This window comes from Anarrhichthys ocellatus, unplaced genomic scaffold, assembly GCF_004355925.1.
Source record: "Anarrhichthys ocellatus isolate YVR2014 unplaced genomic scaffold, GSC_Weel_1.0 scaffold25, whole genome shotgun sequence".
Taxonomy (NCBI): Eukaryota; Metazoa; Chordata; class Actinopteri; order Perciformes; family Anarhichadidae; genus Anarrhichthys; species Anarrhichthys ocellatus.
Genome location: NW_022280055.1, coordinates 2,855,621 through 2,875,271, shown reverse-complemented (window position 1 = coordinate 2,875,271; position 19,651 = coordinate 2,855,621). Strand labels below are relative to the sequence as shown.

Sequence of the window (19,651 nt, the reverse complement as noted above, 5' to 3'; positions counted from 1 at the left end):
CTCTCTCTCTCTCTCTCTCTCTCTCTCTCTCTCTCTCTCTCTCTCTCCTTCTGAATTATTTACGAAATCCTCCACATTCTTTGCAGCAGAGCGCCCCACTGACTTGCTGAAGTGATTAGTGGAACAAAGTGTGGCAGTGCAATCATCCAGTATGAGAGAGTTTGAGATGAGTATAGAGAGTTATGAGTAGACAGGCGCTTTAAGCAGAGACATTGGGAGTTTGCCTCCACAGCTCTGCACTCAAGTGGATACCAGAACGCTGTAAGCCGGAAACCACCGGGGAACACTGCTGATCTGCGCGTCACACTCTCAGTCAGAGAAAAGCAGCACTTTTATTAATGATGCAATTTAATCTCTGCAGAGGATAATAAATAAAAGTATGTCCTGAGGGTGGCTTCAGATCTAAAGAGTTTGTCTTCAGGATGCTGATTAACCATCTCACCTTTAGCAGACAATAAGAATTTTGACTGATTAATCAGATCAACATAATTTTAAAAAAAGAGTTAAAAATATATATATTATTAAAATTCTACATTCTTAAAAATGTAAAATAGTTGCATAGTTAAAGAAGAATAGGCTATAAGGTGGACTCTTATATGAGAGACAACTCCCTCTCACTGAATATGAATCCTCCTGATGGGCTGACGGGTAATCAGACGTGCTTCTCGGAGCTAGTCTGTTGACTTGCGGGTTATAGTCAACAGACTAGCCCCACGCATGTCGACATATTGCAATTTCTGAATAAAAAGCAGTTTATAAACGGTCTGCTGACATGAAAAAAGGAACGTTTGTTGTATTGGTAATTTCTCTAATGGGTAACAAACAATTGCAAAAGAGTTGGTGAGACAAAAACTTCTAAATTAGCATCCTTAGTTTATCCTCTTCTGAACATGAATTCCATGTCAATCTGCTAATTAGATTAGGAAACAGCTTGTGTGCAAGTATGGCATTTTGGTCTGTGGGTCACCAAAAATACTAGGATCCATCCTCTTAACTTAAAGGTAACCTGGGTAGTTTAGAGGACTAGTAGCATTATGAAACAATGTTTGCAGGAGAGATTCTCCATGTTGTTTAGACTCGAGCATGTGGGTGACGCAATACATATTTCTGCCACTGGTTTCACATTATATAACCATCCGTAGCTGCCACGTGCTATCAAACAGGAATGTAAACAATTCAGGATTTGAAGAATTTATCTTATGACGATAGGAACATGTTTGTTAAACACAATAGATAACTTGTCATGGACCAAAACAGAAAACTTTGACCTATTTGTGATGTTAGATGAAGGATCACAGAGACAGTAAACATTCAAATTTGTCCTCAGGGGACCACGAATATCCTTGTAAAGTCTTACTAAAAGACTGACCTGCAAGTAAAATCACATGACTATACATACTTTACATGAGAGCAATTTCATTATGTCACTGGAATTTCACAGAGTCCTTACAAATGTTATTATTCTGTGGTAACAATAGTGTGAAACCTTCAGAGAACAAATACAAGAGAACATGGAGACCTTTCCCAGAGAAATCCCTGGCCAGACTCTCACCTGCTGTCTCTCTCTGGTATTTCTTTGATGGCCAGTCGAACCTGGTTGCTGAGGTCTCGGCCCGCGTACACCACACCAAATGTGCCTTTTCCCAGAACCACCCTGTCTCCATGCTCATCGTACTCGTAGTCGTACTGTGGAGACAAGGGCGACAAACATGCAACAGTCACTATAAAGACGGGATCATTTCTCATCACTGTGCCTGTAGGAGAGTTACCTTATCAGCTGTGTCCGAAATCACTCACTACATAGTGAACTTTATAGCGAGTGAAGATTGTGTTAAAAAGACAGTTGATGTTAAGGCTAAAGGCAAACCCATCAAACACAGACATAGAACGAGTTCCTGAGCGAAACCTGTTCGACATTTGATCTGTGCCAAGCCAGGTAGTCAAAAAAGGGTGCGGCAGCGTTATGAGGTAATTAGCTGTTCTTTTCCAGAGGCAGGTGCCTGCTCTGTACTGTCAAAGCATACAAAGCACACAAGCAAGGTTACTGTTCATGTTCTCTGGGTCTGCAGCTGCAATCCAGTTATTATAATGCAAATTGTGATGAACTGAATTTAAAAAAAGCTAGATTCAAATCCTGAGTTCATACACGCTTAAAACAGAATATTGTTAAGACATTATGTTATGAAAAGCGAGGGAAATACATTATTGAAATTCTTCCTTTCTTTGTCTTTTGATGGAAGCATGAAAAATAGCCGGTTAGCCGGCACTAAAAAGGAGCGTGCCCAAAGCTAATTAGCTGTCAAAGACGGTTTTGTGGTCAATTCATTTTTTCTTTCAGTCAGCCATTCAATTCTTTTTGATGGAAACACCACAATAACATATTTCCTGTGACGTTTAAAAAGTAGGCAAAGTGCACTGCAGAAGCACAACAGGATGTAAGAAAACAATGTACAAAAACAAACGGGTAAATCGTTTCATGGCACACATGCAGTGAAAAGTACTGTATAATTAGTGAAGGTTATGTATTTTTGCTGAAGCTTTGTTGTGTATGAGGCTTTACTGCCTCTTCATTTAAGGCTTTAATACATTAAATATATGGACATAAAAAAGGAACTGTGGGCCAAAAATCATATTTGTTTGAAATGTACCTCTGGCTCTAGTGCAGGTGCACCAGTAAGTAAACTATAGGAAGGACTTTTTTGATGCACTTTATGGCTACAAAAATATTTATATAAATATAATGAAAGTTTACAGGGCTACTATCTGAGCCAACATAGAAGTGAATCTAGTCTTCAGTCCTCTCACCTCTAAAGCGTCGCTGTCACAGTCTCCCTCCTCTGGACCTTTCCAGGCCTCCTCTGCTATGCTGTTGACCAGATCGCAGAATCTGCCAAAGAAAAGCTTCGTCAATGCAAAAGTAGAGATCACACTCAACATAGAAATAAACAGTGGAGTCTATGAGTATTTAGACACTGGATTCTAAATAAACTAGTAAATGAGTACTGATTTTGAGCTCTAAGCGTGTTTGACTGTGTGGTTGTAGGGCCACCAGGTGAAAAGCTGGAGGATTCATAGTGTTCACGTTCTTGAACAACATTTCTCTGTTTATTGTCGAATTTGCACATGTCTGACATTCAATGAGTACATATTGTGATTAAGTGGCAGTATTTACTGTTGCTGGTGGTCTCATCCACAAAGGGTTACAGTATGTTTGCATGCACACCTCCCACACAGATACATACATACGACCTCTGCCGTTCTCACTGAACACAAGCTGTTCAACGAGCACGTTGACTCGTCTAGCTGTCGCACACGGCAGGCCTGCTGGTGTTCTGCGATACACGTGTGTCATGCATGCGCACATGCCAATCATGCACATGCACAATCCGACAGGATCTCTTCCTTTCTCCATCACCTATTTCTTCCCTCCTCCCTCTCCTCATCCCTCCCCCTTCCCACCGCCACTGCTTCTTCCTCAGAATTAAAAAGGAGTGTAGCATCACAACAACAGCCGGCATGACTCACTGACTCTCACACGCCACATAATGGCACTGGAAGTGCTCGGGAGCCTCTGATGTGAGAGTCACAAGTCTGAACACTCAGTGCTTCACCGAGCAGCTAGCGAGGAACAAGATGGTGTCGAAATGAAACAAGGTGTGCTTGTGGCGACGCAGAGGCGCGATACTTCCCACCTGACTTTAGAGCTGACAGGAGCGCCTGAACTGCTGTTGGGATGGTTACAAGTGGAGAAGAGCTTAACTCACTGCAGTGGGTAGTCCATACATTGTTTTTTTTCTTCAGGAAATTCCTACTCATTGTGCCTTTAATAAATGCTTAATACGTTATTGACAAATGTATTTTGGTCCTGATCCTCTGCGGTTATTTTCCTGAAGATAAGTAGCCATAGAGATTTTTCACAACCTGGCAACCCAAAAGTTGTTCTAATAAATGGCTTATAACTGATCTATAAAGCTTAACCATTAATAAAGCCATTAAATAAAGACTTCATTACTAGAAAGGGCTACAGTGACATCTGACTTACAGTATATTTGAGCATTCAGCTCAAAGCACCACTTTGTACAGGTACAACACAGCAAGGCTGTAGACGCTTATGTCAGGTTGAAAGAAACACAAAGGACTTCTTCTGTACATTTAAACGCCTCTTTTCAGATTCAGAAGTGTCATAATCAATAAATTGGGGACATTAAAAGAGGAAGGTCATTAAATCAATTTCATCACATCAAATAAAGATTTATAGTGTTAACACGACTGATAGTCTGCTGACAGTTTGAAGCACAACCTTTATGAGCTTAATGATGTCAAACAAACACAGAGAGACGGAGAACAGACCTTTTACAGTGCATCTCTGTACAGAAGTAGATCTGGAAGTCCTCTGCATTGTGGAGCACGTAGAGGAAGGCACTGCGCTCGTCAAACTTGGAGATGCTGAGGAGAGACGGATCACAGTTAGTTCGACGACTATCCCCTTTCACTGGACTTATGACATCAGCCATAAAATCTCTGGCTATGAAATAAAAGATTGTTTGTCACTACATGTGGATGGCCACTCTATCAAAATATAAACCCCAGTACTTGTGACACATGCAGGATGTAATAACAATACAACGCACTGATAGACTCAGTAAATATGCAGTGTTATGAGTTTGAGAGTTTGTTTCTGGACATCTGGAACAAACACAAAACTTGTTTTGCAGATTGTCCAATAAAATGATGCAGAATTTCTGCACAAAAGATGGAGAGCTTCCATTCAACAGCTAAAAGGACACATGTATCCGCTGGTATGAGGCCCGTGTCCAATTCTTAGTACGCCTGCCAAGGCCAGAGCTGCCTATTCGGACTACGAAGAGACTGCGTGTGTGTGTGTGTGGTCGTATTGCTGCGCACAGAGCTATTGTGTCCTGCTGACTGTCTGCAGGCTGAGTGGGCACAGAGAATGAGTCGTTCCCTAGCAACATGTGAGCACAGCCCTCCACTGATCTGACGCTGAATTCCTTTGAGGACCGTGGAAAAGGAGACGCAGAGAGAGAGACATCATGAAAACTGTCCATGGTAGACTGTCTGTGTTATTAATGGTGCACTCAAATCTGCACTTTGCATGGATTTAATAAAATGCTTTTTTATAACATTAAGTGCGTGCTTAGATAACTCTGAACATACATGTTGGGCCCTAACCTCGATTTTTATAGTTACAGTTAGCAATAGATCCAGATATTTGTTTGTATTTTATTTTTTCTATTGTTAAATCTAGCATTCAACACTTATTTTAATTTGGTATATTATATATACTGATACAGATATATATTCATATCTTGGAACAATGTTAGTTCATAGTCAAACATTATAGACAGTTTCACATTAAAGGGCCAGTATGTAGCATTTCAGGGGATCCATTAGCAGAAATGGAATATGATATTTAATTATGTTTATTGTTATTAGTGTATAATCAGCTAAAACTAAGAACTAACTAAACACTGGCTCTAGAGAGAGCCTTTAGCGTTACTACGTTACCTGCAGCTCTCTGACATGCTAGTGATACTGCGGTAATGTGAGCCACAGAGTGCAAAACCGTGGCACAGCCATCTGCCATCTGACTTCTGTTGCTCCTAAAGTATTGTTGTTTCAGTAAGGATGGCCTCTGGCCGAGGTTTTGCACCCATTCGCTCACGTTACCGCAGTCTTGGGAAGAGAGGAGTGAGCGGAGGGGTGTTCAGTCGGTTGCAATCTGCAACCTCACCACTAGATGCAACCAAATTCCAGACACTGTCCCTTTAATGAAAATATTACTCGAGTTGGACTTTAGTTGGAATGTTTGTAGCCATGTTGTTGATCCCCCACTTTGGTCCAGACTAACATATCTCAACAACTATTCGTTGTATTGTCAGAACATTAAACATTTGGTACAGACATTCATGGTTCCCAGAGGATTCATTGCAATAACTTTGGTGATCCCTTAATTTAAAAAAAGATATTTTTGCAATTGATACATGCCAATGTTGACACACGATGAGAAAACACAACACAAACACAATGGCGGTATAGGTTTAAAAGAATCGTGAAATCCCTCTCAACAGCAGGAATTATTCAATACATTTGTCTGGTAACTTTTGGATACGGAGTGGAGCCAAACACTTTTCCTCCAACCTAAATTTAAACCGATCCCCCTCTGGAGACAGGCGCGAGGTCGTTGTCACATCACTCAGCTGTGATATGAGTGTGTCATTAAAGGCAGCAGACACTGACCTGACACCTCGTACTGATGTGGCGCTGAAGTTCCACTCGTGGATCCCCTTTTGCTTTAGGAGAGATCAAAACAAATAACATCAGCTCCTGTGAGAGGTTATATCAATCAATACGCCGACTGATCGCAACAGATTGATTTCAGCATGAGAGTAGTATCATTATCTAAAATATGTTGATTGACCTTAGAGTAATACAATAGACATTAGCATTTTATTATTACATTGACTACAGCACATGCATAAAATGAAAACATGAAGTCAGTGTAGTTGATGTAGCAGGTTGAACAGGATCAATTTATGATGAGCAACCACTTTTATTTATGTGCTGCCGTGTAGGTAAGCAATAATGTACTACAATAAATCAATCACTAAGCAGACGCAAAGGTCTTCATGATAACAAACAAGAGCCCATTATCGCAGTGATAACAAAACAGAAAAACTAACATCATCCTCCATCAGTTAACTTCCGTTGGCAAACGTGATGAGTATCTTTGATTAACTTATTAATTAGTTTAAGCAATTATATGATGCATCAGTATTGTTTCTGTTACTTTCAGCATGATACAGAGCATGTATGTGGTGAAGCAATGCATGCCAGCCAATCAGAAACAAGCATTTTCTGTGGGCGGTATGATAATAATTAAACTTTCAAAGTAGTCAGAGTTAACTGATAGCCTTTTATATCTGCTTTCATGTATATTTGTCCCCAAAAAATTGCAAAAATTTGACTGTCAGAGTTGCTGGATGATATAAATGTTGAACACCCACCTTGTCATCAGGAGCAACATGCCAGATAGACACCGTATTGTCATCCACGTCTTTGTTTATGGACAAATACGAAGGCTGGTACACTTTAGTGGGTTCTAATATCAACACCTGGAAAAGAGATAGACATGTTGTACGATTCCCTTTATTTAACCAATTAAAATTTGCTGGACATGCATAGTCTTTTGTCGTTTGTGTTTGCTTGCTTCAATATGCATATTAAACCTGAGACACACTTTGTGAGAGCTGCATTTGAGCTAAAGTCACCTACAGGAAATCGGACAGAGGAGACGTCTTTCTTGGTGGCCTCCACCAGAAAGTCCATCCAGAAGTCCACCAGCTCCTGCTTGGGGGCCGGCTGCTCCACGCCGGGTTTCTTAAACTGTTGGTAGATCAAGAAGGTCTCCACCAGTGAGCACAGATACCTGAAACCAACCAGAGAGAGAGAATAAAAGAAAAAACAATGAATGAGCACAGAAAAATATGGAACCAAATGTCAGAGTCACACAAAACTTAACTGACGTCCCATTTCTCATCAGGAAAACATCTGCAGAGAAAATAACTTACTGGCAGATAACTTGCATTTGTATTATATTGTTTTTAAACCCATGAGCATAGATCAAGAAGGATCACAGAAACAAACAATACCATATGATTGTGTTTCCATGCTGGGACTTATTTGTCTTCATGACATTAATGTAAACTTAAAGACTTTTCGCAGCACAGACACAAACAAAGAACAGCAGGCTCTTAAGCACTGCAAAAAAAAGGAGCTGCAGACTGTTTACTGTACTCCTCCACATGTTGTACAACTGATACAGTCACATAAAAATGTTGAAGGATTAAAGGTTGATTTTGGACTTTATTTTTCCCATTTTGCCATGAATGCACACCAAGACCTCCACACTGGCAGGTTAGGTTACAGTTTTTATTTGTTTAAAGTTAATAAAAAGGTGCTGGCCATGGCTAACTAAGAAGAAACCGTTTTTCATAGTAGTAATCTTGTCAAGCTGCCTGTTCCAAGCTGTGTTTTCTGTTGATTTGCATTGTAATACATTTTAAACTCTTCACAAACACACCAGGCTGATATATTCATCAAAATCCACGTAAAGACAGAGGTGCTGTTTGAATGAGCAAAGTCAGTTCCTCGTGATATTTGCCAAACGCACGATGGCCACAGATGCCACTGTGGTTTCAAGGGAAAGCTGAGCTACACAGTTTCCGATCACGATGACAGTAGCGCCGTCGACGATGGATGCGGATGTCTAAAATGTGTTTTTTTTTTCGGCATGCTAATCTGTGAGCGGCTTATCCGCCGCGTTCTCACCAGATGGGGGCTCTGAGTTTGAAGAGTTTCTCTGAGGCCTGGATGACCCTGGTCTTGTCGCAGGCCAGGATGCTGGCGCCCAGGAAGAAGCCCACGTCCCAGTAGGTCTGCAGCTTGTCCAGGCTGCCTTTTTTCCCCAACAGGCTGCTCAGCTTCACTCCTGGAAAACAGGAAAGAGTATTTAATACAATAGGGAGATCATTTTTAGCACTCCCCTTGAAAAAGGACAAGACAGCTGAGGGGAGACTGTAAGAAAGTGCTCAAAACATGTTTATTGTATATGTTTATATATAATTGTGGTAATGGTTTTGGTTTCTGCTGCTACACTTCCTGCTGCAGTAACCAGCCATTTGGAGAGGCAGGTGGGGGTCACGGGGATTAGTGTAGGGGGAGAGCAGGGTCCAGATGGACTCAGGGTGGGGCTAATTTAGGGAGCTGCAGGCTGATTCCCAGGACTACTTGCTCCGTTTCCCACATTCCTGAGCTCCTCTGAGTCTCAGATTCCAGAGCAGACCCATGGGATTGGGAACAAGGGCTCAACAGGAAGAAAGCCACTATACGTATGATCTAAACTTTCTTCATCAAAGCAGCAATAATCAATATTGTTTATAATACACTGGATCAAATGACTAAGTGTAATAGGACAGAGGTTGCAGGTAGTGATGCACGCAGAGTATTATCATCAAACTCTGCAGTTCCCCTCAGTTCTGTGGAGCTTTATAGAGTCTTTCAGTTCATTGTTCACTCTCACAGCTCTCATAGCACAGTGTTCAGCTGCAGCAGATGGATCTTTCAGCTCTAAAACACAATTCTATGCTACCTATCCCAGCAACAAACTACACAGTTTATGGAACATAGTTGATCTGGTAGCTACTTAATAGCCACGCATTTACCCCCTTAGTTGTTGGAGACCAAATCAAAGCAATATTGAATAATGGATATTTGTCAGGCAGACAGAAACACAGCTACAAATGTATGCCAATGTGTCTACCGAATATGTAAATAGCAACGGGTCCGCTAACACAGGCAGCAGCAGGCAGCCTGTTTCAGCCGGGTTGATGAGAGTGTCGAGACTGAGCCGTAACGGTGAAGTTGCGATCCTTAAAACGCAAAACTATGAGCTGAAAGACATTAAAACACTCCGTAGAGTGATAACAAAATATTTATTGCCTGTATAAAATTATTCACAAGTGCAGCTTTAACCTGCAGATACAAATCATAAAATACAAACTTTCCTCAGCTAATTTTCGACCTTTTTCAAATACATGCCGTGGGTAGATCTGACTGATTGTAAAGGGCTGTTGCAGAGCAAAGAGAGATATACAATGTCGCATCCACTCACCCACTTTGCGAAGTTCAAAAGATGTGTCAAACTGGTGTCCGGCTGCCAGGAGTAGAACAGCATAGTTGATCCCAGAGTGTAGTGTTGGCTCCGACTCAAAGCCCTTTTTAAACCTGATCGCAGAATAAAACAAATGACTTCAATACATAATAATAAATGCGTCATTCCACACCCTTGCACGTCGGAGATAACGGATGGCTTCATTGGGCTCCCCGGCCTCCTGAGACACTCCAAGTTACAAAAACAATCACAACCATATTGAGTTGGGACCACAGAACAGCAAACCGCCACTGAGAGAATGCTCGGAATTCTCATTTGTTTAATGAGCAATCTGTTGTGCTGAGGGAAGGGGTGTGAATGCTATTAGGAGCCTCTGCCAATTTGTGACATGGAACTGAGAATAATAGCCAGATGGGAGCTCGATAACGCAGGCAGCTTCTTCAATCGACTGAGAGCAATTTCCAGATAAAGGCAACAAGCATCCTCCTTTTAATATTTCTGCTCTGTTGGTAACTTCCGTCGTATATCATATCCTCAAAATGACTGACAAATGAACAACATACTCACAAGATAGTACCAAGTAACACCTTGATTTGAATCAGAACAGCCTTCCCGGATTCAACAAGGTGCTGGAAACCCTCCACATACTGTACATCTCACTCTCTGCTGACTCATTAGCAACAAGCACATCCTGCAAGTTCACAGCGCTCATTCTGTGAACATCCAGCGTCATTATCACAAGCTCCGAACAAGGTTTAGATCTGGACTGAACTTAAAATCACTCTCCAAAAAACACAGGACATTAGCACCTTTAAAGGACTTCTATACAAACAGTAAATGTATGAACAACTTGCTCGATTGACTGACACATCTAATATGAGCATTCATTTTAATGATAGAATCTAAAAAAAGAAATGATAAGAAAATGTATTCCCTTTATAGAAGCTTGATGTATTGATCATTATCTTTCAACACTTCTCAGTGTAATACCTACATTGATCTTTGAAGCAACAGTGTTTGTATATTGACATCTTCTGTTACCCGACGATGTTCTTCCTTTTTAAGAAATCAATAAGAACTGCACTGTCGTCAGTATTGTGGAGCGGCGCATTAGCAAGAAAAACCTTCAAACGAGGCATCCACTTTTAGTGAAAAGGGATTAAGGCTGTTAAAAAAGGGAAACGTTGCACCCGTACTATTTATTCCAGACACAAGATCTTTCAAATGAGGCTTGATTGGCAGTAGGAGCCACGGAAATATTACCATATCACCATTTCCTCTTGGAGCCCGTACTGCGAACGCAAGGCAGACCTTTTAACATCATACGACTTTAATCATAGCTATCTTTGTCAACGTAACTCTTAAATGGCTCTTGGTTTTTCTTCTTGGTGTCTCTCCTGACTTGACAAAGGGTTTTACCTTCATGATAACAGCTATCATAGTCTGTTATTCACAGCACCATTCATAGTAAACTCTCAATCCTGTGGTGCGACGATCCAGTGAGACATCCATCATGCGTCTTGCCCTTCGAAACATTTCTGCTGGCAATATAATATATGTGACTCAGCGTCTGGAGGAGCCACCTGACATCCTCTCTCACCATTGTATGCCGCTGTCTCTGCTCGGTGTGTCAGTGAAGTGGGACTCCAGGAAGATGTCCTTGTAGATCCGTCCCACCAGGCAGTAGATGTCCGAGGCTACCTGCTCCTCGCCCTCCACCAGCGGCAGCATTATGTCCAGAGCCTTCTGTCTGTCGCCCGGCAGGTCCCTCCTACACTCACAAACACACAGCATGCAAAGTCAGGGAGGATGTAAACGGAGTGTGTAGCAATGAAGCAAAAAACACTTCTGTGTCAGGACATCTTAACCTCTGCTACATCAATTGAAGCCATTCCTTTTACATTTCTCTTGCAAGTCCTTCAAACTTCACTGGTAAATGGTAGATTACTCTCCGTTTTTAAAAGGTGACATTAGTTGTATTTACACCATATAAATATGACAATTGGCGAATTTTCTAAAGATCATCAACTACATTTCAAAGGGCTGGTTTAAACACTTCACCATTTAACATTGCTTCCTATTTTTGAGTTAGGACATATAAGCACTTTCCACAAATCATGAAGGGAGTAACAGGTGGCACGCCTTCCCCCATTTAACAACAATAGGAGGTATAAAAGGAGAGCACAACCGTCAACCAATAGTACTCCCAAACACTTAATATACTAGTACATCCCTATTTGGCATAATTTGCTCATGACCCAAATTTCGACACCAGAATACGGGGACAGGATACCTTAAAAGAGTACTCCTCTGATTCAGCATTTCCCTCCTATAACATTGTTGGACTCATGATGGACAGTTAAAAAAAGGTTTCAAATCGATGCAACAGAACCAGAGATGTTGTCTTTTTATTCCGCACATTCTTCTTCCTTGTCAGAACCTGGCTCCTACATTACCCACAATGCAACTGCCTACAGGAGGTGTAGCCTCAAGCCGCTAGCTTCAAGGAGAGATGAGTAAACTCAGTTCTTTCTCAGTCCACATCCCCCAGAGTTGTTTCATTTTCTAACTTGTAGTGTTCAGCCCGGACCGACACTAGAATCAAATATCAGATGCCATGAAGCCACAACAGGCTTTATACAACTTTAGGCAATATCACTCCACAAGAACGTGAACACACTTTCATGTGTAAAATCAGGGGGTTTCTTTTTGAAGAAAATAAAATATAACGTACAAAATCACAGAGCTAAAGCATTAAAATACTGCATGATGGCATAAATAATACAATTTGGATAACATAATTATGTGTATGCAGTGTATATAGTGCACAAGACCCTTTGAACAATCAAATCAATCAAAATGAGCAACAGCAGCAGGGCGTATGTGTGTGCGTGGAGTATGTGTGAGCACATAATTATGTCTGTTTGTATGTGTGTGTTTGCAGCTAGAGAAGAGTTGCACAACTATTGTTGTAGGGAAGTGACACCCGGCACAGAGGCGGCCATTCAGAGCCCGACTTAAATTACAGAGGTTACTGGGTTCACTTACAGAATCTCCACTTGTATTTAGTACTGTGAGACCCCAGTGGATCATTCAGGTGCGGATGGTTCTGTTATAACTAACCTGACATAATGGAGGCTCTACAATGAAAAACCCATCTAAAAAATGAACTGCAAGCTCTCGAGGTGTTCATTAATTGAAATACATGAATGTTTTGTTTCCATGAAAGCTTTTATATTTCCTGTTCTGATCCCTCAGAGTGCAGGAAAGATGTGATTAATGCTTCTGCAGTATTAGAAAAAACAAAACAGAGCTGGGAGTGTAGCATGAGCAACAGGGTTGGACAATAAACAAAACCAATACATCAAAATAATTGTTATTATTAAATTTGATTGACTCACAATCTATTTATTTTCTCTCTCGCCATTTTCAATAAATAAAATGGGCTGACTCACGCATGTCATTAATTATAACACCAGCTGTCAGTTTATAAGGTACACCTAACTAAGTGAATTACAAGATGCAATAAATCTCACCTGAATGAAGGCTATAATGTTCAGTTTTGTTGAAACGATGTTGATTCAACTTTATGGTCCTTTTGGAGGCTGTTTTTTTTGGTCTTAGCGCCCATTGACTCGTACTGCGCTAGACTCTGAGGTGTTTATAATGTTCCTCATTTATATCAACGAGGGTCCAATCAATGCCTTCTAACAACATGTTCAATCTACCAAACAGCACACCGTACCGTCCAGACACTTTAACTGGACTGTAATGAATGAAAGACATTTAGAAGGGAGCAAATACAAGACAGGGAATATCGTAATGGATATATATCGGGGAGTCACAATGGATTAGTAGTCTACTAATAAAACTAAAACACAACTAAATCTGGACACAGCTAAAACCTGGTCCAAGCACTTGTCAGAACTCCAAGAACCAGGAAACCATGAGGCCGAGACTATCGTTGATCTAAGCAAAACAGGTGTTTAAATAAGTGACTTGAGGCTGAGGTTGAGAGGCTTTCCTGCAGTGGACCACAATGGCTGTGAAGTCCGTGTCCGAGTCAAAACTCAAGCCTGAAATAATACCCTGAAAACGACAACTAAACTAACTAGAGTGTAATCAACAGAACATGTCACATTACTGGACCTGCTATTTAAATCACAGGGGAACTCTGTATTGCAGCGCAGAGGCACCACAGCAACGAGATGAAGAGCTGCAAAATGTGCCCACGTTAATCGCCGCTATGCATCAATCATTGATGGCCATGATATATTAATCGGTTAGGATAAGGAGAGCATTACTTAAGATGATTACCACATTTGTACATGCTTGTCTTCATACTTGTTTTATTATATAACATGTAGGGTATTTATATCAACTAAGGTCCCTTATATCTTCAGGAATATCCTCATTATTATGTTAATTTAGGCAGCAAAGTGCTTCACAATCTCTATTCCGTGAGGGCAAATTTTTGTTCTCGAGGGATGAAATTTCGACAAAGACTTTGTTCTCGAGTTAATGAACGTGTCAAAACACAGACTTCAGAAAGAAATGCGTGGCGTTGCGAGGACGAAGTCTCACATACACAGGCACCAACGTGTGATGCAAACAAAACGTGGCTCCTCTCCAGAGCGTGAAAGTTAAATAAAACATATGAGCTGACAGCTATTGCCATGGAGACCGTCCAGAGGGGAAGAGCGCTCGGGGAGACGAGACCCCCGCTCTCTCTCCTAATGCATGGAGCTATTTCTCCCTTTCTTCTCCCCAGAGTGCTGACTGGTATTTGGACGGAGCAGATTCTTCCCTCGCTCCTGTCAGGAGCCCGGCAGCGCTCACACGCCCCGGGGCCGCCCTGCTGCAGACATGAGGCTGAAGCCAATTAGTCCACACGCACACATACTTCAACCTGAGAGATTCAATTAGAGGCAGAGCACCAACTTAAGACCGCTCATCACGCGTTTGTTAAGGCGCACTATTGATAATCTCAGGGCTCGGTGAGGGCTGCACGCTGCTGGGTCGGAACTGGGAACTGATGATTTATAAAAGTCCACTTGAAGCGGAAAATGTCTTCTGGTTCGGAACTCGAAAGAGAAAGATTTTTCTATCTAATCACTCTATTGTGCAGTCTCTTACGACGTGTCATTAACTTATGACAGGAGCGGCTTTTTGAAGACTGCTGTGACACATCAGTCATTTTGTATTCAATCCTTAGACTATGGTGACGTAATCTACAGGTCCGCCTCCAAAGAAATCTTCTCAATAAACTTTATGTCATCTACCATTCTGTCACCGGTGCTCCTTTCAAGACTCATCACTGCAGCCTGTACTCTGTAGTCAACTGGCCGTCACTCCATACACGCAGATTAATCCACTGGTATCAGTTATCTGTAAAACTGTCATTGGTAGAACCCCCACCTGTCACCGCTCTCTACTCATCATCTTCAACAGTAACCGCAATTTACGCTCTAGCAATTTCATAAACGTAGTCATTCTATGAGTCTGCACCGCCTTCGGCCATTTCTCGTTCCAGTTTGCTGCTCCAAGCGACTGGAACGAGTTGCAAAAGAAGCTAAAACTCCACACCCTCATTCCGTTACCCTCCTCCAATAACTCATTCCAAACAATAGTCTGTGATCACTGCAACTGTTTCTGAGTTTGCTTCTCCAGGAACACCGTTTGTCTTTTATATATATATGTTACACATTATGATGTTGTTATTTTTGTACGATTGAAATGTTTCCATGTTTCATCGTTTATTATGACTTGCTTCCTGTTGCTGCCTTTTTGGCCAAGTCGTCATTTAAAATGAGAACTGGTTATTAATTGACTTATCTGGTAAAATAAAGATAAAATAAAAAATCCTCAATATCATTATTTCACCGGTTAAATGTCGAAAATTACACACTTGTTAAGATTGAAAAGGGGAACACTAAACTGCCCACTAGGAGAGGGCAACATGGATAAAACAATCTTAAATAATGCTAAACGTTTTTTACTATGGCAGTGGAGGTTATAATAAGGGCATCTAAGTGGGTCAGAGGCAGAGAAAAGATAGGACAGCGCTTACAATATTTCAATATATTTTTCCATACTAATATAAATAAGTGCTTATTCTGGAAAACCAATGGAGGAACTGAACAAAACAACCAAATGGGATTGTCTGTTTTTGTCTAATAAAGGATATATAGTAGTTTACTATGGCATACATGGTATGAAAACATCTTTAGAAATCTTTTATTGCTAAGAGGAATTAATATCACCCCAAGGTATATTGTCATATTGCCTTCTCAGACCCAGAATATGGAAGCAATAATATTGCATGTATTCCAAAAGATATAATGCATTAATTTAGATTTTATCCTGACAACTAGTATTAATTATAAATAATTTTAAAAAAGTATTACAGTGCATAAAAAAAAAACGTCAAACTAATCAAATCATAGGTGGACAAAATTAAGATTGTTAAAAAAAAAAAAATCATCAGAACACATTGCACAACAATCGCATGTAAGCACTATTGTAGTTATAGTGACTAATCGTACTGTAATGAATAGGCTGACACAGTAGAGACCTCCCACAGCTGTTTGTCTCTACTCATCGCGTCCTGTTCTCAACTAAACTGAGGGAGTGTCTTCTGTCATTAACACTTATCACATGAATCTGTCTGACAAAATGTCTCACTGTTGCTGCCTGGAGCTCGTAAACACAGTGTGACATCCTGGTAATCTGCCAGACAGTAACAGCGAAAACACATCTTGGCGCCCTGCAGAAGCATTTTCCAATTGCTGCCAAATTAAAGAACAGCATGCGTTATTGCCGTTTGAGGCCGTCGCACCACGAAAACCGCAGGAAGTTTGCAAGAAAGGCAGCTGGTGAGAAACAGGCAGTCAAAACCTCCCTGTGTACATCTGTCTTTTTCCTGAGCAAAGTAGCAGCACACATGCTACTAATAATATCACTGAATTTGTTGCTGCTTGTAACTTCAACATTTTTTTTTTTTTATATTTAACTGGAGCTTTGAGGAAAATTCTCCCACCACTGCTGCTTATGAAACCCTCTCAAAAACAAACATATAAAAACCCAAGATTAACTGGTTGGTTGATAAATGTATATGTAGGCAATAGACCATGCGCTGTCTTGATACTTGGAAATAACAGGACCAGGCGGAGATGAAGAAGAAGTTTTCTGACATCTCATAGTGTATCATTGTGTTAGGAGTACATACAAATGGGACTACAAGATGGATTGTGTTCAAATCTTAATCCACAATCAGAGATTCACTGAATGCAATTTTCTTGGCCGATTCCTACTTTTTTCGAAGTCTGACCTCACGATTTGGATTATTATGCATGACGATTTTCTTTCGAAGAACTATTGTTTATCGCGAGGGTCCAGACCAACTTTATTCACCGCCGTCCCGAAAAATAACGTCAACCGTCCTGATGTCAGTGTACACCATCAAAAATTCTAAATGCTTTTACTTTGTTATTGCCATGCAAAGTGGTTATTTGTTTAAAAACACACAATTCACATGATTATGTATTACATTGTTGTATTTTTTATCAAATACTTGCTTTGGTTAAAAACAAAAAAACATGGCATTAGCTTTTTAGAGCTACTTATGCGTTAGGAACTAAACACCTCATAATTCCCTTTCTTATATCTATTTCATATTGCTGTGAAAACATTGAAAGCACACTTTAAACCTAAGCCAATTAAAAGTGCTTTACAAATACATCAGAAAACATTAAAAATTGTATTAAAATTGTATTAGAAACCATTTTAAAAGACATTAAAAAAAATAAATATATTACATAGGTAAAGATTTTAGCTGAACGCTTAAGGGTCGGTCAAAGGCGCTAAAATATTTTGAACTAGATCTAAAAGGCAATCAGTGTTGAAGTCTTACATCTTTGTTTGGTACAGTTTGGTACAGCAAAGCAGTAGTTGAACTCATGGTCAGGGCAGTTTCTGCAAGAGGTATTTGTTGGAAAGTTATCTTTCTGTGGTAACCTGCAGTTTAATGTACCCTGTGTACAAATTAAGTTAGGCTAATAGCGCAGAGTCACACCCTCTTCGTTAGCCTAGGAGCTTGCTGCTGTCTCCTCTTAAATGTGCCGTATCCCCGCCTCCAGCTTCCTGCTGCTGTTTCATGCGACCCTCCTCCTCCCCAGCACCATCCATCTTCGCAGATGCGGTACTCCATCAGCAGCTCCTGCCAACTCCAGCAGAACCTCCAGCCACCACCACCAGTGTCTGGATTCCTCGGGGGGATTTATATATATTGTTGCCGCTCAGGGCAATCACAACGCGATCACAAATCTCCTTGTCGAGTTCAAGCGCCAAACAATTTCCGTGTAACTCATGAATGACTCATCTGTCATAACAAATGTTGACTACTAATTATTTACTTGTCTCTCCTGATTGAAATATAGAACGGAGGTTCTAACTGTGGACCGATCTTTGTTTAAAGGTGTGTCTGTGCTGTTTCAACTCACCAACCAGAAAGCATTTTCTATGTCTATGACAAATAATTGAATCAAGTCTATTTAACTTAATTTACTCCTACAAGGACAATTGTCAGCTGCAGCTTGCCACTCTGGTCAACATAAAATACACAAAGCCAAAGCAATTAAAGGCTTTAAGCTTAAAAACAATGTGAAATTCTGGTAATAAACACATTAATAAATACATATACAATATCTAAAAATACAAAGTAACTAGGCTGTGCAAAAGCATAAAGATGACTGTGAATAACTGAGAAGATGGACAGAAGAGCTTAGGGATGTCCTAAAGACGGCAGTGAGAATTCCCTCACTTATGCGTGTTGATGTCACCCGAGTACGCTCATCAAAAAGTCTCTTTTTTTTTAGCTTTATTGTCAATAAGTCACACTACAACGTTCACATGTCAAGAGACACAAAATCAATGCACCTCCACCCAAACCAAAATCTCCCCAATAAATAAATAAATACATAAAAAGCTGTCAAACTGAATGTGTGCATCAAGTGTATCAGAGTGCGTCTCCATGTGCAGCGGTAGTGTCACCAGGTGTATCTTACCGATTCAGTGCAAAGGCGTAGTGGAACTTCACATGTGGATGGGCCATGGGGTCAAAGGTCGGCAGCTTCTCCAGAGTCTCCACCAGCTTCACAATGGACTCATAATCCTGGACGATAAGTGAGGAGCACACTGGTGAGCTTTCCTGTCCCATTTCCTACTGATTGCTAAGCATTGTGGGACGTTTGTCCAAGTATCTCTGCACCAAATGTCCTCCAAACACACGCTGCAACTCATGAAGGTATTGAGCTGCTTTGAGGCCGGAGGGAGAGTTTCTGATGTCTTTTCATTCACTCTGTCTGATTCCCAACTGGCTGCTTAACACCAGAAGCACTTCTAGAATTGAGAGGCCCCTTCATCTTATTTTTGTTGCTGCTACTACTTGCCTAAATAGTCACTGTACCCAAAGCATGTTGAATAATTCAGCACGTCCTCAACGCTTGTTGTTCTAATGAATGATTCATGAGGCCGAGCGCTGCCTATATGGTGAGTGGGACGATTTGGCCGGCGAGTGCCATCGCAATGCAGACATCAAAGAGCGGAAAGAGCGGCAGATTTAATACGGGCAGACCAAAAGCTTCGCCTGGAGCTCTCCACAGGCGGTCTGCGATGGCCCCCGTTTGAGGAAGCGGCACTCGTAAAAGGGATGACGTTGACAGATTGATGCTGAGGCAGTCACCTCTCTCTAGCTTGTACAGTAGGTTCGTACAGTGCCTTCATCTGCCAAGGTCAGGGACACGAGCAGCAGTCACAGATCATCTGTACTTAGTTGGCAATTTGTTGGAACTTAAGAGGTGCATCAGGGGTTAGATGGATGTCTGATATACCTTCATAGTTTATCCTAGAAACTTTTTGGGATGCTGGGCTGGACGTTTTTGCATGTCCTTCTCTAAA

The 19,651-nt window shown here is 41.0% G+C and overlaps 1 protein-coding gene across 1 annotated transcript in view; it reads right to left on the bottom strand.

The window, feature by feature from the left end:
- The window catches only part of map3k5 (mitogen-activated protein kinase kinase kinase 5), a 61,021-nt gene that overhangs the window by 15,259 nt on the left and 26,111 nt on the right, over positions 1–19,651 (bottom strand). Inside the window, exons 6-15 of the mRNA XM_031861770.1 lie at positions 18,760–18,866; positions 11,295–11,465; positions 9,695–9,807; positions 8,353–8,512; positions 7,297–7,450; positions 7,029–7,136; positions 6,262–6,314; positions 4,351–4,446; positions 2,806–2,887; positions 1,553–1,686 (exon numbers count right to left, since the gene is read on the bottom strand). Coding sequence (XP_031717630.1) covers positions 1,553–1,686; positions 2,806–2,887; positions 4,351–4,446; positions 6,262–6,314; positions 7,029–7,136; positions 7,297–7,450; positions 8,353–8,512; positions 9,695–9,807; positions 11,295–11,465; positions 18,760–18,866 — 1,178 coding nt within the window. The remainder of the gene's footprint in view (positions 1–1,552; positions 1,687–2,805; positions 2,888–4,350; positions 4,447–6,261; positions 6,315–7,028; positions 7,137–7,296; positions 7,451–8,352; positions 8,513–9,694; positions 9,808–11,294; positions 11,466–18,759; positions 18,867–19,651) is intronic.